This window comes from Ursus americanus, chromosome 34, assembly GCF_024610735.1.
Source record: "Ursus americanus isolate L20-20 chromosome 34, mUrsAme1.1.p, whole genome shotgun sequence".
NCBI classification, from domain to species: domain Eukaryota; kingdom Metazoa; phylum Chordata; class Mammalia; order Carnivora; family Ursidae; genus Ursus; species Ursus americanus.
The window spans coordinates 19,708,860-19,727,766 of NC_142160.1; the positions used below are offsets into that span (position 1 = coordinate 19,708,860).

At 41.7% G+C, this 18,907-nt stretch overlaps 1 protein-coding gene across 10 annotated transcripts in view; it reads left to right on the forward strand.

The window, feature by feature from the left end:
• TLE4 (TLE family member 4, transcriptional corepressor) overlaps positions 1-18,907 on the forward strand; it is a 139,894-nt gene that overhangs the window by 51,646 nt on the left and 69,341 nt on the right. Inside the window, exon 1 of one of the 10 annotated variants that reach the window (XM_045781048.2) lies at positions 16,793-16,852. The exons of the other annotated variants lie outside the window; for them this stretch is intronic. Within the exon in view, the coding sequence (XP_045637004.1) occupies positions 16,832-16,852 (21 nt within the window). The 5' untranslated portion in view covers positions 16,793-16,831. Of the gene's footprint in view, positions 1-16,792; positions 16,853-18,907 lie in introns of those variants that run through there. 10 annotated transcript variants of the gene reach the window in all.

An 18,907-nucleotide genomic window follows, 5' to 3' on the forward strand; every position in this document is an offset into this window, starting at 1 on the left:
CAGGTATGCCATGGTGTTTGTAGGAAAAAATGCAGTTTAGCACAAGAAATGCTGAACCTCAATTTTTAGCAGTGACATTTTAATGATAGGAAGTCTGCAAAATTATTTGCCATCAATTGTGAAGGCAATAACAAGCCTTGGTGGTTTTTCACACTCTCTGTGTTAAGTGCTTTCAGAATGACAGCGTAAACTGTGTTAGAGAACTCCAAGGAAGTAAAACTGATTAAAATGTTCATGCTTGAATGGTGCTGATGGAATAGTTCATTTGGACTTTCTCTACCTCCTGCAGCTCAAGCTGAAATATTAAAATTCAGTGGATTTAAATCTCTCTCCTCTCAGCTCAGGAAAAAAACATTACATTTTAATAGGTTTTAAACCCATAATTCATTGGTTTGGAGCAGCACTATTAAATCTATTTAAATATTACTTGTATTACTAAGGAAATGATTTAAATGACTTTGCCTTTACCATCCTGTGTGTTTGAGTTAGTTTAAAAAAAGGAAGACAATACCTTCGGGGGTTTTTTCTTCCTCTTAGCATTTTGTTTTATTGTCCTTGTCATATAATTGGCCCTTAAATTACACACACACACACACACACACACACATATTCCAGATTGACGTTTTGGCAGCGGGTCTTGTGGTATGACAGTTTGAAAACGTATGTCCCTCCTTTTCCATTATAGATTTCAAAACTGCCATTTTAAGTTTCAGAGGCATTTAGATACGCCATTGTGGTAATTTCTCTTTTTGTCTTTTTAAACTAATTAATCATTAGGCAAAAAACTGGAAGATACAAATATGTGTTTATTTATGAAAATTTTGCGTGTGTGCGCGGGTTCATGCCTGTTATATCACAGCTTCCAGTAACACAAAATTTGAAATACAATTAAAAATACTTCACTTTCTCAACAAAAGCAAAAAGATGTTAAGTATCCAAGAGCCACATTCTCATCCCCCCTCTGTATTTGCTAATAAAGGGCTTGGGAGAGGTATTGTTGATTTTGCAGTGGCTGTGCTATTGTCCTCTTTTGGGCACAGGTACCCACACAGTGCTGAAGCAGTGGTGTCCCTCCTGGGCTACTGCATTCTCGCAGTTCCCTCATTTCCCTCGTCTGCCTTTCCCTCTGGCCATTGCCAGTACAAGTACAGTGTTTCCCCAGGCTTGACAGCACCTCTCCTCAGCCACACCGCGGAAGCTCTTGCATTTCCTGGTGCTCTTGGTGGGGAATCCACCCTTCACTTATGGCTGAGCAGTATGAAAGGGTGAGGTATTTACACATACCCCCATGGGGTAATTCGGGCTGCACAGGCAGTCAGTCAGTGAAATGACCCCCCTCCTGCCCCATTGGTGGGGAATTTTGAGGTGCTTTCTTCCTTGCTCCACAAAGGGTCCTGGCAGGGCGGAGTTTCAGCCAGCTGCCCACAGTAGTCATCCACTCAGGGTTGCATCCTTGTTGTGATTTTCCATTCTTGCCTGATCTGCTTTCCCTAGGTCCCACTCTTGTCCTGGGATCATTGCTTAAAATGACCTGCAGCCAAAGCCCTGTCTCTCTACTTTTGGAAGAACTAGGAAACTCAGGATTTTACTGCATCGGCCCCAAGCTCTCTCAGGGGGGTTTCTGGTAGAGGTAGGCAGTTGTACTCAGGTGCTGGGATCATGGTTTGTTTTCAGACGTGAGCTCTGTGCGTAAAACATTTTGTCTTGAACAGCTCAGCTTTTACATTCTTTTTAAAATAAGTACTTTCCTATACATTTATAGGTGAGCTTCCCTTTCTTTTTCTTCTCCCAACTGATTACTGTTGGTATTTTCTAAATGTATGTAATATGGAATGATCTTAAAAACAAGCTATGAAATCGATGTGTGTTTCATCAGAGATCATTACTCCACCCTTGTGACTGTCTTCACCAGACAGCGTGCCTGGAGTCTAAAGGCTTTATGAGATATGCTGGCCACTGGCTGCGTGATGGGCACAGCTTGCTGGGATAAGGGCTGGGGGAAAGGAGGCTGGTTTTCTGCAGTTGTAGGGCTTTGCTCACCTGCTCTCACAAGTATGATCGACCCCAAGATTGCGTGTAAGCCAAAGCAGTTTTATGTCATAAGTCCATACATTCCTCTGTATCTTTTGTTGGTATGCCTGCCCCTCACCCTTTTCGTTTTGTTTTGTTTTTAACGGATTCATTTATTGTGGATCAGGGGGCTACATTATTGAGTGATGCAGTCATAATCTAATCTTTGTGCTACAATTTGATGAGGCTCTAAGAGGCAGTAATTTCCCTTCTCTCATAGCAAAGACTCTCATATATTTAAGTAATTTTTTTTTTTTTTAGCTGTCTCCACTTCAGAACTCCCTAAGAAACCTGGGTAAAGAACAAAATTTCTGATTTGTATTTATGGTGTACTCTGTTAATTTCTGTTGCATAGCTCTCCTAGAAGAAACTTCTAGAAGCTAGTCAGTTTTTTTTCTTTCTTTCTTTTCTTTCTGTCTATCTTTCTTTTGCTGTTGCCAACCTGAAGTACTATTCTTTTTCTTCCTGTTGAGGAAAGAGCCCTTCTCTCCCTCTTTCTCCCACCTGTATTTCTATAACTCAAGGTAGAGCTCCGCACAAAGTTGTGACGAGTTGCAGAATGTGTTTGGGTGGGTGCATCTGACTTAGTAAAAGGCCTGTGGGCTTTGTGCTTCCACTACTGAGGAGAAGGTGGAGTTTCGCAGTCTGTGATCTGCACTTCATTCACACCAGAGCCCAGCAGGCTGAGCCTGTGTAGGGGTCCAGGGGTCTGGGTGGAAGAGTTGACGCAGAAAAGCAGGTTTCACTCAGGGCAGCTCGCAAGCTTGTACTTTGTCATTCCTTTTGATTGGTTAGTGGTTTGTTTTGTTTTTCTTTTTTGCATCCCTTTTTCTCATTCTCTTATTGGCATCTTGCCCTTAGTGTCCCTACAGGCGGCGGCAGCAGCTCCCATGTAGCCAGACCCTCTGCCTCTGCCCTTCAAAGCTGGGGGGGAGGGAAGAGACAGGCTCACCCCAAAGAGCAACTCAGAGGTTTAAAGGACTTAGGCTAAAAAGACTTGGTGTGTGTCCTCCTCAAAGCTCCCTAGGATATCAGTTTGGGAATCTTTTACCTAAAAATGCATTTGTGATCTTAAGTGTTTTCCTGAGGTCCTTCGTGAAAAGGTTAGGACCGTTTATCAAATGGTTAAAAATAATGATTACATCTACTCCTTCATTCATTAAACAAGTATTTGAATAGCTTCACCAACTCAGACCAAAGGGGCACATTTTATGTTCTGATATTTTTAAACATTTTCTAAAGTGTACTCTGAAATGATCCTCAAATTACATTTGAATCATTCATCTTTAAGGTTTTGGTAGTTGTAAGGTTTCTGGTTTTGCATTTTACTACACGTAATCAACTTTTAATTTGCACATTTTAATTTCAGTAAAACTTTAGCTTCCAAGGACAACAGAATAAAGAGAAACAGTAGAAAAACATAATAAAAATGAGGCATACATTTATGAATTTATATTTTTTATATTTGGAATTAGAAATCTAGCAATACACATTCAATATTGATACTCTATATGTTTCAAAAAGATTTATCGAGGTATAATTGAATAAAGTGAAGTTGACCCTTTCTAGCATACAGTCCTGTGAGTTTTGACAGCCGAATAGAGTCCTGTAAACTACCACCGCTGTGGAGATACAGAATATTTCTCTCTTGCCCCGCCTCCCCAAATTCCCTTGTTCTGTGTAGTCGGTCTTTTCTCTACCCCAGCCGCTGGCACCTGCCCGTGAAGTTTTTTTCTCCCAAAGTGAGCCTTTTTGAGAATGTCGTATAAATGGGATTATACACCATATAGTCTTTGAGTTTTCATCTTCATTTAGAATAATGCATCCGAGATTTATCGGTGCTTGCCTGTATCCCTAGTATCCTTTGTGTGGCTGAACGATATTCTGTTGTAGGATAGGCTAGTGTGTTTAGCCATTTACTCCTTGAAGGACAGTTGGGTTAGCTATAGCGTTTTGTGATTGTGAACAAAGTTCCAGGAAATATTAACATACAGATTTGTGTAAGTTCTTGTAAGTGAATATAAGATTTCCTTTCTTCTGGGTAATTACCTGGAAGTGGGATTGCCGAGTTACATGGTTAGTGTATTTTGGAAGTAACTGACCTACTATTGTCCAAAGCGACCATGTAGTTTTGCACTCTCACTAACGCGCTCCGTGAGACAGCTTTTGCTACACACCCCCAGCAGTGCGCGGAATCGGAGGCTTTGCGAGTCCTTCGCCGTTTCTGATGGGTGGATGGTGCTGCTCTGGCGTTGGTGCATTTCCGTAGCGGCTGCGGAAGTGCTGAGTGCCCGTGTGCTTACTTGCTGTCTCTCTGTCTTCACCGGGAAGTTTCTGCTCATATTTTTGCCTCCCTTTTTCCTTGAGTCTGTTATTTTTTTATTATGAAGTTCTGAGAGTTAAAAAAAGTCTGGATGTAAGTCCTTTGTGTATTTTGCAAATAATTTCTCCCAATCTATAATTGTCCTTTTATCTTTTTTAATACTGTCTTTTGAAGAGCAGAAATTCTTAACACCCAGGAAGTCGGATTTATGAATTTTTTTTCTTCACGAGTCTTAACTTTTGGTGTGTCTCTCAGCAATCTTTGTCTCACCCAAGGACCACAAAGATGTTCTCCTAGCTTTTCTTCTAGAAGTTATAGGTTTAGGCCTGTGATCCAGTTTGAGTCAACTTTGTTTATGAGATATAGATCTAGTTTCTTTCTTTCTCTCTTTCGTTCTTCAGATGGACTTTTGATTCGATGGTTCCCAGTACCTTTGTTAAAATAACTCTTTTGGGGCGCCTGGGTGGCACAGCGGTTAAGCAACTGCCTTCAGCTCAGGGCGTGATCCTGGCGTTACGGGATCGAGCCCCACATCAGGCTCCTCCGCTATGAGCCTGCTTCTTCCTCTCCCACTCCCCCTGCTTGTGTTCCCTCTCTCGCTGGCTGTCTCTATCTCTGTCAAATAAATAAATAAAATCTTTAAAAAAAAAAAAACTCTTTTCCCCATTGAATCGCCTTGCACCGTTGTTGAAGTTCTAATGACTCTATTTACGTAGGTCCTCTTCTGGACTCTCTCCTGCTCTGTGAGACTGGGTGTGTCTGTTCTTTTGCCAATGACACGCTGTCTTGATATCCGTAGCTGTCATTATCGATATTCCCCGTTCCATTTTGTGCTTATTCTTTTCTGTTCCAGTACCCCTCAGAACTTGAGTCTTCATTGTCCACGTCCTAGAGACTGGCTGAGGGAAGAAGGGAAAGAATCCAAACTCAGTAAAAAACTTTCCCTGCGATCAAAAATGGTATCTATTCTGCCTCCAGACTGTTCTGTCAAGGGTGACTGCACTTGCTGTCTCCCTCCTCTGGTCTCCAGCCTCTTCCTCATACGGCTTCTTGTTTACGCATTTGTCTCTCTCTGCTTTATCCTACCTGCAGCAGCCAGACTGATCTTCTGAAATACAACTTGGATCCTATTGCTCCCCTGCTTAAAACCTGTCTCTGAGGGCTGCCAGTTTTGCTTAGAATGAAGTCTGAATATCTTACTGTGGCCTACAAATTTCTTCATGAGCTGACTCTTTGCCCACCTCTCTGATGTCACATAACACTCATTCTCTTCGTTTGACTGTATTTCACCCACATGCCCACATTGGCTTCTTTCTTCTCTCCCTGGGTCACCTCAGGCTGCTTCTTGACTGAGGGTTTGTGCATCAGCGCTTTTGAAGGCCCGCCCTCCATGTCCTGACACGGTCTTCCTAATGCTCCTTAAAGTCCCAGCTCCTGTATCTCCCGAGAAAGGACTTCCCTGATCAGCCGGCTTTCGTAGCTCTTTTACCCAGTTCATTCTCTACCCTATTAGCCCGTTCTGTACTTTTCATAGCATTTACCATTTATTTGTTCACGAATGCATCACACTCCCTTCCCCAGCAAGTGAGATCTTGTTCACTTTTCCTGCCGCGGTGCCTAGAACAATGTGTGGCTCGTTGTGTTCCATAAATATTTGTACAGTAAGTACTCAGCAACTATTTGTTCAATAAACGTGCAGTAATTTATTATGTTTAATAAATATCTGTTTAATAAATATTTGTTAAATGAACAAATACTCTATTTTGAGCTATTTTTACATCCCCCCCCACCACCACGCACACAATTTTGAGAGGAAGTTTGGACTGGTTGAAAATCCACAATCCTGAGTGTCACTTACAGTATGATTTTAGGAATTTCATTTAACAGTTTTCTCACCTGTAGGCTGCATGGCTGGAGCAGATAGCCACTAAAGTATGACCACTCGTCCAACATTGTATGCATGGTATGATTCCCGAGCCTCTTTATTTTGGTAGCTACGGGTTTTTTTATTTTAAAACTAAAGGGCCTTTTGTGTCACAGTAATTTCTCTAGATTTACATCCCTAGGCTTAGATTCTTTTCCCTAAACAGGTAAGTAAAAATAGCAAATGTTTATGATTTGTTTTGTGTCAGTACTGTGTTTAATCTTCGCATCGACCCCATGTGGAAGATAGTACTACTCTCCCAACTTTACAAAAAGTGAAACCAAGGCTCTGAAGGGGTATGTAGTTTTCTAAAGGCCACACAGGGAGGAAGTGGCAGAATGGGGGTTCACACTTAGACCAACTTGAGAGCTCACACATTTAACCATTCTGTTACACTTGTCCCTTATTTGTTCCCTCGACACTGTGTTCTTCTTTCTTTGATACTAGGATCAATAGTCTCTTTATCCCAAGATCCACTGTAGGATTGTCCAGTGTTTAGTGCCCAGAGCTCAGTGAGGGAGATGGAAATTGGGTGTGCCTGATGCACACACTGATTGGTTCGCCTAAGTTGTCGGAAGCATATGAGCCGCGCAGATCATCTGGCTACTCCTGACTCCTACTGTGTTTCTCCCTGTCTGTTGTAACTTACTCTCATATGTAAGAATCACAAGTTGTTATAAACACCACTTTTTTTTTTTTTTTAAGATTATTTATTTGGCAGAGATAGCCAGCGAGAGAGGGAACACAAGCAGGGGGAGTGGGAGAGGAAGGAGCAGGCTCCCAGCGGAGGAGCCCAATGTGGGACTCAATCCCGGAACGCCGGGATCACGCCCTGAGCCGAAGGCAGACGCCTAACAACTGTGCTACCCAGGCGTCCCTATAAACACCACTTTTAAACCTAGGTCCTTGGTATTTTAAACCTAGGTCCTTGGGTCTTCTTGGATTTCATGCTTGGGTATTAATTAGGCTGTCCCTCAACCCCCTGAAATGTTGACACAATTATGGGTGGGTGAAAGAGATATGTACATTTTCTAGAGAAGAAATTTTGGACTTAGTTTCACAAAAGGTTCCATGACACAAAAATGTTTGAGCCTTTGTTTTATGGCAGTAGAACTGTGCTGGCTCCTGATGGGAAATAGTAAAATACCTGGTGGGATGCGTGCAGCTAGAAAGCAGTTGTCTGTAGCATTAAAAGGAGACATTGCTAGACGGTTGTTGAGAAACCTGGAGGTAGGGAGTTTATACTGAATTTGTTTCTAAATATTGCCCAGGGGATGGGGGAGTTCCTTGAACTGTCTGTCGATTCTCATACATTGTTTTCCCTTGGTAGATTTATAAAAAGGGGGAGAGTTTCTCTAGTCACCCAGATTATCTTCTGTGACCAACAGGGCCAGTGCCACTGTGGCTCTGAAGCAAAGTGGCAGTCATGTATTTTTCCCTCTGGCTATTTCTGGGTTGACCATAAGCAGTTTGTAGATACATCTCTGCAGAAACGAGTATCTGGGAGAAGGGACTGTTGCAAGGAGAAGTTTAAGCTGCTGCCTACTTGGATGAAAAGCTCAGAGGTAGTTTGGGGTCTCTTTCGGCTAATAGCCTCAGACTGGCCTGTGAACAAAGACAGATGTCAAGGCAGGTTTTGTTGGTTGGTTGTTGCAGGCTAAGCCTATAGCTCCTGCTGTGGAGGCTGAACCATCCAGGTGCTCTGTCCGGCCTTCCTCACAGCTGGGCTGTGGGCCAGTGACCCTATCCAAGTCCATGAGATTTAAGGAGATATCTTTCTCTCCTTAGCAGAAAGACCCAGAAAAGAAAATGGCCCTCTTTCTGCATTTGAACATGGTTGTGTGAGCATGAGTTAATGCTTGGAGCTGTGGCAGCCATCTTGGTGTGGAAATGGGATATGGCAGAGGCCATGAGAGCCAAAGAGATGTTGACACAAAACCTTGTTATCACCGGGTCATCTGACATTTAACCCTGGACTTGTTAAGTGAGAATAAAAGTCTCTGTTACTTAGGCCACTTTGATTTGGGTATTCTATAACTTGTTGAGGAACTGTCTTAACTAGTATTTTGTAATACCGTGGTGACTCCATATATACATCAAAATTGGAAACGACCTAAACTTGAAGCAAACGATTGAGGATCACTTAAGTGAACTCTCACATATCTATACAACGGCATATACGGCATATACTGTGCGGCCATTACAAATGATGCAGTCAGAGCATTACTTAGGGATATGGGAAAAAGTTTGATACTAAATAAGAAAAGAAGAACTTTAAACTACAAGATAGCATGATGTTATTTGTGTTTTAAAATGCTTATATATGCACTGAAAAAAATACCAGATGGACTTGATCATTACATTAGCTGTTTTTTGGCTGGTAGGATTTTGCGTGACTTTTAATGTCTTCATAGTCTCCTTGTTCGTTACACACATGACTCTTCTGATCTAAAGAAGTTATAACTTCTGTGAACTAAAACTGCTCTATAAAAATAAGGTATTTAGACAAATTACAAAGCACAGCTGTATCTATAGGCCCATTCCTCCCCACTTCTGTCCCATCCGAGGAAATAGTACAATCATCTCCCCAGTTACTGGGGGCCTGCTGTTAACAAAGTGTGTTGGATTCCTTCAGTTATGTTCATGCCCTTCTCCTTCCATAACCATGTCTTTTCATACTGCCTCAACTTATCCTCACTCCTTCTACTCTTTGCAAGTTGTGCGGCCACAACCCTAATCCATCATCAGTTTTTGGTTTGAGCCACTGTATCACCTCCCAGCTGGTGTCTCTCCTTTCATCATGGCCACTCTCTCAGTCTCACATAAGCATTCTGTATTTTAAACATTTTGAAATTATTTAATACTCTAGTTTGCAATACTGATAAGTCTTTATTTAAACCGATGGAACAAATACTCAAAAGTAGATCCATTCATATACATCAGAGGGGCATGCGGATCAAGGGAGGGAAAGATGTCCACTAGTAAGTACTACTGAGGGGATAGTTGGTTATTCTTGTGGAGGAAAGGAAATTGGGTTCACCTATTTCACTGTTTGCAGAAGCCAATCCAAAAAGCATATGGAAGAACTTTAAAACTTTCAGAAAACAACAAAACAAGAAGAATCTTTATCTTGGAGTCGAGAAGTATTAATGGGTCACGGAAAGCTCAAACCATAAGAAAAAAGATTGATAATGTTACCTAGTTAAAATTAAAAACACCCGTTCATTAAAAGGTATCCCAAAGAAAATGAAAAGACAGGCCCCAGAAACTGAGAGAAGATACTGGCAACACAGAGCCAGCAAATGATTACAGTCCAGCTTATATCCATTAAGGACAAACTAAAAGTTCAATTTGAAAGACAAAACAAAGCCAGAGAAATTCACCACGGCCTAAAGCTCTCCTTATTCTTACGTGAAAGTCTTAATTCCTTTCCGTCCATAATCTGATTCCCATATTTCTGTTTTACCATACTTCCTTGCTCCCTGGGTTCCCACCAGCCGTCCTTTTGCTTCCTTGGTCACTTCGGGGCCTCTCCAGTTCTGGACCTTTGCACCTGCTTCTCTCTTGGCCTGATTCCTTTCTCCCAGTGCTCTGCAAGGTGCTCTAACTCTTATCTTTAGACCTTAGTTCAAAACTCACTTCCACAGAGGGGCAATCTCTTTTGATTCTTATGAAGGATTGTTTACCTCTTAGGGTTAGACCTCCCTAGTAAAGAAAGGTCCCCATGGGACAGCGAGTGCCATCACTGGACTGGATGGTGGGGGCTTGTGCTTCATTCTTGATGCTGATAAAATCTACCGACTCACATGTGTGGGTGTTGGCCTGTAAGAGTCTAAAGCCCCTTCCTGCGGGGTGGGAGGATTCCCACTCCACCAGGCAGTTCTCTAACATCAGCTGGGTGTTCTGTAATTCAACTAAATTCTGGTACAATCTCTGGAGATAGCCTCCTGCGTCAGCCCTGCAAGACATCTTCCCACCACCACCATCGTCTCTTCCTCTTCTGAAGCCAGTCGCAAGTCCAAGTTGTCACCTGTGCTTCTGACAGTTCCCTTCTTGGGTTCCATTAATTTGCTACAGCAGCTCATAGAACTCAGGGAAACATTTTACTTACTAGATTAGCCATGTATTGTAAAAGGATATAACCCAGGAACCAGAAGACACAATAAGATGCATAAGACAAAATTTGGGGAAAGGGTATAGAGTTTCCTGCCCTCTCTTAGTGCACATTCTCTCCCGCTCTCCCCATGTGTTGATCAGCCAGGAAGCTTTCCCAACCCTGTCCTTTTGAGTTTTTTATGGAGGTTTTGTCATGGTTGATTAAATCATTGGCCACTGGTGATGGGACTCAGTCTCTAGCCCACTCCTCTTCCCTGAGGTCTGAGAGTGGGGCTAAAGTTCTAACCCTCTAATCACATAGTTGGTTCTCCTAGCAACCAGCCCCCCACAAGCCACCTCATTAACATAACAAAAGATACCTTTGCTGCTCTCATTCCTTAGGAAATCTCAAGGGTTCTCCCTGCCAGAAATAGTGGACAAAGACTAAATGTATAATTCTTGTTACAAATCACAATATCACAGCCTGGTTCAGTGTTTTTCGAATTAGTCAGACTCATGCGTGTGCAGTGAAGTCAATTCAGTGAGCCATCGTCACCGTTTTTTATTAAGAAGTAGAAGAGAATAGAATATACTACAGGGAGGTACACATACTATTTGGTATTGGTAAGATTTGGTTTGTTTACATGTGTATTCTCTGCAGATACCTGCATGTCCACACGTGTACAGCACACACATGAGTTTTGGTCAAAATGTTGGAAAGCAGCTCATCTCGGTATCATCTGAATTTCATTCTACTTTTGAAGGTCAGTTGCAGGGTTACTGAAGAACCTTGAAGTAGATAGGCTTTTTAAACACAGCTTCACTTTTTTAAAGTACTCTGAAATAACTAAAGAAAACTTTCCTGAGTAAGATCCCCTAGCTGGGTGACTTTAACGACTAAAACACAAAATAGAAGTATTAGTTTCAGTAAGATACATGTTAAAAATCTCTAAAAAAAATTTTTTTTTAAACACTTAAACAAGTTTCCAGGAAATTGTAGTTCTGTTATTCATTTGCTTAGAACTGCCTTTCCTAGTAAACTTTGGACCAACTCAGAAAAAATTCCAGCAGGATCTCCGATGGGAAAGTTAACATAGTAATCAAATTTGGGGGATTTTTTCCCCTCCTTTTCTTGCCATTATCACTTTGTGAGTTAAGACAAGTTAAGACAAGTGAAGACAATAAAATTCTTGGCACAGGAGTCACAGGATTCCTTACTTTGCATGTTACATGTCTTCCCCTTAAAGCCAGCCCAGGGACCTTGAGGAGTACGGAGATCTGTGGTCTTTGTACGAGAAGCACCCTTGCAGTGACAGTCTTTCGGTTGTTCTAAATGTAGGTCTTTCCCCTGCAGTAAATCTCGTTTATGTTTTAAGTCATTAGAGCGAGTTACAGATACATTTCAGTTGAAAAGTTTGTTCTTCTGTTCTTTTTATTCTTGCTTCTTTCCATATATTCACTTACTGGCTTTTGCTAGATGTATTTGTTAAAAGCAAAAAATGCCGGGGCCCCTGGGTGGCTCAGTTGGTTAAGCTTCTGCCCTTGGCTCAGGTGGGCTCCAGTGCCCCACTCAGCGGGGAGTCTCTTTGGCTTCTGCCTCTGCCCCTCCTCCCACTTGTGTGCTCTCTCTCTTTCCCTCTCAAATAAATAAATAAATAAAATCTTTAGAAAAAAAGGAAAAAAAAGCAAGACCTCCCAATCTTTTGTCCAGAAGGGCACATCTATTTTTCCCATCCCAACAACTACAGAGAAGTAGAAAGAATAAAATCGAGACTGTACTCATCACCTAGACTCAACCAGTTAACATTTTGTGTTTTGTGTGTGTGCTGAACTGTTTGCAAGGAAGAGGCCATCATGACGATGGTTCACTCGTGGCACATCAGCATGCGTCTTCTATGAATGAGGGTATTTTCCTATATAAGGACGATACAGTCAACACATCTGTATATCCAGTGTATGGTTTGTATTCCTAATTCTCTAGTCCACAAAGTGTCTGTGGTAGCACTTCTTTTCCTGGCAGTTTCCTCCCGATCTGTGACTCATGGTCACAAATGTCTTTGTTCCTCAGTCTCTACAGTCTTCTCTAAGGTAGAACAGTCCCCAAACCATTTACTTTACGACTTGGGCATTTTAGGAGATTCTAGACCAGTCTTGTGGCATGTCTCACAACCTTGATTTGTCTGATTGTTTCCTCATATTTAGATTCAAGTTAAGTATTTTTAGTAAAAATACTACCTAGGTGCTGGTGTATTTACAGTTGTATCACCTAATTGGTGAAGATTGGTAATCTGTGGGGTGATGATTTGACAGTGAATCACTTGACACCCAACAACTTCTTACCCATTGATTTTAGCCTTGGTTGATGCTATTAATACATTTGGAGTGGTGAAGTAGTAAATTTTAAATTCTTTTCCCTTTTAAATTAATATTCTGTAAAGAAGAACTCCTCCTGCCCACCCATCCCCGTGTGTGTGTGTGTGTGTGTGTGTGTGTGTGTGTGTGTGTGTGTGTATGGATGGACTTCTGGATACCTTTTTTCGGTGATAGCAGTCACCATTTATTCATTTATTGTTTATTATTTGCCAAGCCTTGTGCTAAGGGTTTTATGTGAACAATCTCATAGAATTCTCCTGATACCCTCAGGGGATAGACTTTAAAACTGTTTCCACTTTTTACATGAAGAAACTGAGGCCCAGAAATGTTAAGTGACTGGCTGTTGCTTACACAGATGGTAATGATTCCAGCTTGGTGGCCTGGTGGCCTCTTCATTAGCACGCATCACTGACTGCCATTCAGGATCTCTTTCTCAAACTCAGCCCAGCCCCCACAGACCGAATCCTTACCGAAGGGCATCTTCAGAGTTCAGAGAGTGTAGTAGATACCAGCCCAGTCCTGGGCCCTTCCTGGGCTTGCTACTCCATTTCAGAGTCTGTTGCCTCCTCTTTCCCAGCTTTTCTCAATCAGGGTCACTGGGTCCCTCATTACTTCTCTCACCACGGTGTCTCAAGGAATGCATGCTCTGTGCACCCATGTTGGCCAGCTGGCGCAAGAATTTGTGAATTTGGGAACCATTCCCTAGTCCTTGGCCCCAGAATGCCCCACAGCCCCACCTATTTTCTTGGGGTACCATGGACCCCACTCCTGGAAACTTTCTTAATGTGTGTTAGATGCGTTATAATCTATTACAGTTATTATTCCTCATCATGCTTAAATTGTCTCAAGTTTTGCCAGTCAGAACCCCTTCTGGTTGGCTCCATGTCCTGGTTGTCACTCCCCATTATTTTAGATAGCTTTCTTACTCCCTGGCTTGAGAGCTTGCAAGCTCACCATGCATTTTTTTTTTTTTTCTTTTAAGAAACCAAGATATGACACTAAGTGTGCTCATTGTTCTGAGAAAGATGCTGCTTCCCCCCCCCCCCCGCCTTTTTTCTTTTCAGGATTTTTTCTGTGGTTGGTAGCATAGTGGGCAAGAAAATCTCTGCCTGGTTTCCAGTTGGAGTTGTCCCAGATTGCTAGGGATATGTATTTACTTAAACTCTGCACTTACCCTGCTCCTGCTTGGTCATTGGCCTGTCAGGCCCTGGTTATCAAGCAGTTGGGGACATTTGATTAAAAATAATTCCTCTTTGGAGTGCTGGGTGGCTCAGTCGGTTAAGCGTCTGCCTTTGGCTCAGGTTGTGATCTCAGAGTCCTGGGGTCAAGCCTACTCAGCGGGGAGTTTGCTTCTCTCTCTCCCTCTGCCTCCCAAATCATGCTGTCTCTGTCTCTCAAATAAATAAATAAAATCTTTAAAAAAAATTCCTCTTTTTGTAGAAAGACAACATTTCAAAAAACATTTCCTGCGAACTCGATTTGCTCATGGGTCCTTTTCTGCCCTTCATTCCAAACTTGAAACTGCAGGGAAATAATTCTTTGTTATAGAAACTCCAGTAAAAGCTATTAACACAATTGAGGCCATGTCTACCACCTCACTGCTGTATATTTTCAGAAGTAATTACTGGCTATTTTTCAGAATTAAATTAATTATCTTAATGGGGTGCTTACTTGTCTAAGTTTAAAGTTCACTCCATTTTAATGTTTATTTTCTTGAATGGCCTATCAAGGGAACTGAAAAAAAAAAAAAAGGATTTTTATTTTGTATTGTGGTTTGAGATAAGAGAGTGTTTTGGGTTTTGTGTGTGTGTGTTTTTTTCCCTTTTTACCTCCCCCTCCCCCCCTTAAGTAACCAAGAGATAGTAACAGCCTAGGGAGCTCAGTGAGAATTTTTCCAAGGTATATATCTTTCTCAGTAGGTTTTTCTCCATTATGGTTACAGAGAGTGTATTTTATTTTAATGTTTAATTGATACTACAGTCTATGCCCTCCTTTTTGATTTTTGGCATTTTCTTATAAAGTGATCATTTCTTAACTTGGTTGTTTATAATTAGGTAATTTGCCTTAAATTATTTTAGTAACAAGTCAGCGTTGAACTACGTACTCTTAACATACTTCGTTTCCTTCCGTCTTTAAAAAGCAAGAAGTTTTACGTTTCTTAGCACGACTGTAGTAGCATAAAGTAGTAAATCTTGCAGGTTAATTGCTCTGTAATTAACACGGATGGGGCAGAGGACAGAGGACGCCGTGGGGCAACCTCAGCAAGCTTTCCTTGTTTTGTAGGGCAGTCCGTTAGGTTATGCTACTCTAAGCTTCTGGAATAATATCCAGTGAAATTGAGTTCTCTCCCTGGGAATCTGCTTTGAGTTTTCCTCTGTCGATGAGAAGACTTGACAGAGATTCTTTTTTGTATTGAATTCTTGAATGTTATTTGAAATTTGATAGATTGAAGCCATTTTATTTTTTAATCGAGGAAAGGGCGAGGTTCAGTTGATTTGTTGATGACTCACTCCTTTTATTTAAAGATGATGGCGTCTTATATGTTTGTTTTATTGACTAATCAGGAGTCATTATCAGTGTGCATCTGACACTCTACTTCTAGGATAGTTTCTAAGTGTGAACTTACAAAGAAGCTTAAAAATGACCACCTGATACAGAAAGTGGTCTGTTTCATTGATTTAAACATTTTAAAACATAATTATTTCTGTATATATTTTTGTCATATATCTTTTGGTGAGTTATTTAATTACATTCTTATTTTATAATTTTATATTTTAAACACTTGATAAAGATTACTCCTTTCTACCAGGTGCCCTACTGAGTATGCTTTTTTGTTTGATATTGTATAGTGGATGACTTGTGAAATGGGTTCATGGTTAGCCCCTTCTAATTCTTTTTCTGTCTCCAAAGTTCAAGGCATATTCTGTTCACCAACGTGACTGTAATTTGGATGTTGCCATTCTCAAGATCTGTGAAACGGCTTTATAATTTTGGTATAATAACATGTGTATCATTAAAACTTCTCAATGCAGTGTGGCATCCTAGAACAGAAAAATGGCATTAGTGGAAAAACTGGAGAAATCTGAATAAAGTCTATAGTTTAATAGTAATGTGCTATGTTAATATTTTAGTTTTGATAATTTCTGTGGTTATGTAAGGTATTAACTTTAATGGAAGCCAGATAAGGGGTATATAGGAACTCGTTTCATATTTAGTGGAAATTTAATTTATCAAAGCTTTAAATGTATGACTAAATACATATGACTAAATGGTGAATTAGGTGCCAGGGTGCAGAGGCTGGAGGCTGGTCTCTTCTCTCCAGAACCTCACAGTCTTGCTGGCAAGTCAGAGGTCTTCCTAGCCGTAAAAAGATGAATACCAGTATCTTCACAAGGCAGCCAATGCCAGTGAATGATACAGGGAGTCCTGTGCAATAGTAGACGCGTGGGATGTTTGAGAAGCCTTTGCAGAATGGGTGGAACATGAGGTGAGCTCCGATGGATGACTACAACTTGGTTACGTAAGGGTGAGGTTGTTTTAAGAGATGGGAGATGACATGAATTGAGGGGAAAACATGCCAGTGGTGATGCAGGATGAATTCATTGGAATTCAAGTGAGCTAATGGAGGCTTGCTCTCATCAAAATATGATAAGGGTCTGATGGGTATGGTGGTGTAGAAATACAAGGAATTATTTGAGAATTCATAGGATTTGGTCATTACGGATGTAGGAGCACAGAATAAAAACAAATCAATGGTGGCTGGTTAACCTGAGCCAGCAGAAGTTACCTAGGGCATTTGTGTTAAACATTTTCATTTTAACATAATGCTGGACTGCCAAGTAAAATTGTCTGGCAAGAAGTTAGGCCAGGGCTACCAGAGCCTGGGAGAGGAGCAAAAAGTTAAGGGCCGTTCCTCTTCAGTGAGCAGGAGCAGAGAAAACCAAGAAGGAAAGCTAATGGCAGAGCATTCAGACGGGTAAAGAGAGGCCTTGGGGATCGTTGCGGTGTTCCTGAAACAGGTAGAGGGAAGTTTCAACAAGGACTGCATGTATGTCGGAGAGAAAATTGTAAGATCTTGAAATGATTGCTGTCTGGGTGGTCGTGGGCTTCATGAGAATGGTGGGTCTGGAATCCATACTATAGGGGGTTAAAGAGGAAAGGGTGTTGTGTGTGTGTGTGTGTGTGTGTGTGTGTGTGTGTGTGTGTGTGCGTGCTGGAGGGAGTTCCTGAGAAGTGGAGAGAGCAAATTTACACTAGTTTTTAGAGAAGTTTGGCTGTGCAAAGTCAAGGATATATATATATGTATATATATAGGCCAGTAGCCGAAGAGGGCAAAAGAAGGTTATTTTAATTAAATTTAACAAACATTGATCAAGTGGCAGTTATGTGCAGGGCACTGTGTCGGGGCAGTGGAGGACACAAAAAGTGATTAAAATACAGTGTTTTTTCCCCTCCTAAAAAAGTGCTACCCTGGGTTCTTTTGGCGTTCGCTAGGCAATTCATCTTAAACAAAATGCTAGGGCTGCTGGTATCCAGCTGGCTAGCAGGACAAAATCAGTGACAGAACACCTGGAGGTAGGGGAGAGCCCTGGAGAATCAGCAGCACTGAAAGGAAGAGGGATGGATAGCTGACACAGCCTGTGTGGACAGGGAAGGGTCTCGGCCTCAGACAGGAAAAGGGCCCTCCTTCCTCAGAGATGGACAGATTCTGGGGAGAAGAGGAGAAGCTAGTGTCAGACTACTTTGAGGGGGGATAGTGAGGCTTTCGGAAAGTCTCTACTGTGAATGGCATGTGCAACAGACTCGGGGTATCTTTTCTGCCTTTGAAACGTTCCTGGTTGGGTAGATAAATGAGGGTGATAGTACTTATTTTTTGTCCTGAGAAAAATCGAAGTGAGACACCTGGATCATTGAAGCTATTGTTTTTGGCTGAGACTTTTTTTTTTTAAATGTCTAATGAAACCGACGTACATATTTTGGGATTGTCCAGGTAACCTGAGTTTCATTGCCTGCAGGCCGCTAGGGTTTGCCTCAGATGTAGACTCACAGAGCGTGGAGTCTAGGAAGGGGGATAAGAGAGACACCTTCGCAGGCTCTTAATAAATGCTCGCCAATTGAACTCTGATCTGAGGTACAAAGTGGCTGCGTGCCCGACCCATACACAGGAAGTATTAGGAGATTTAGAGGAGATAGGGAGTCGGAGCAGTTTCTAGTGATCGCAGTTGAATAAGGTTTTGAAATAAATTGGCCGTATGTTTACCTAAAGGCCTTGTTTTCTTCATAGACGTTATTTTCTGCACATTTAGAAAATATGATCGTGTGCTCATACTTTCTGGTAACAGCTAAGTTACAGTATGTAAAGAATTACGAACATGATCTTGGCTACTCAAAAGGAGAAATACACCGTGTCGAACTATCTAGTTAGGTAGTGCTTTGCAGGACTGTAGCGTGGGCGTGGGTTGGTGGAATATCCGAATCACTGCTCCGATTTTTCGATTTTATATATGTAAACTTGCTTTTTTAAAAGTGTTAGTACTTAAAAAAAAAAAAAGCGTTAGTACTTTATTGACTATATTTTAAGTGCATGTAGCCAGAAAATAGTTGCAGGTCAATTGGAGAAAAGAGCTAATTAGTGCTATACTTTGACTTTTATAGTCAGACACAGGAAGATGGGTAGAGGGAAAGAGGAAGGAAATAAAAGTGAATTGGGGAGGAGAAAAAATAATGCACTTTTTTCTTTGAAGTATTTATTAAAAAAAAAGGCATTTCAAGATCCTTTTTATCAGTGAAGGGGAACAGCATACACAGTCCTACTTGGAAAGATTCTAGAAGACTATTGGGCTGTCATAGGATCGATCTGACAAGTGATTTACTTGGAGGCATTAATTAAAACGTAATCAGTACAAAAGTTAGTCTGAGACTTCCTCAGCGCTTGTTCTCCTGGAGCACCATGAAGCAGGGTCTCCAGGGGAAGGGGGTGCCTGTGGAGGGACGCGTTTAACTTGGAGTCCTCCCGTCCTCTCCCCCTCCCCTCCCCACTGCGAGGAGGCAGCAAGGCCTGCCCAGAGCAGTTGCTGTTGCTGAGCGTGATGTGGCCTCTGCTGAGGTCCGGCACTCCCGTT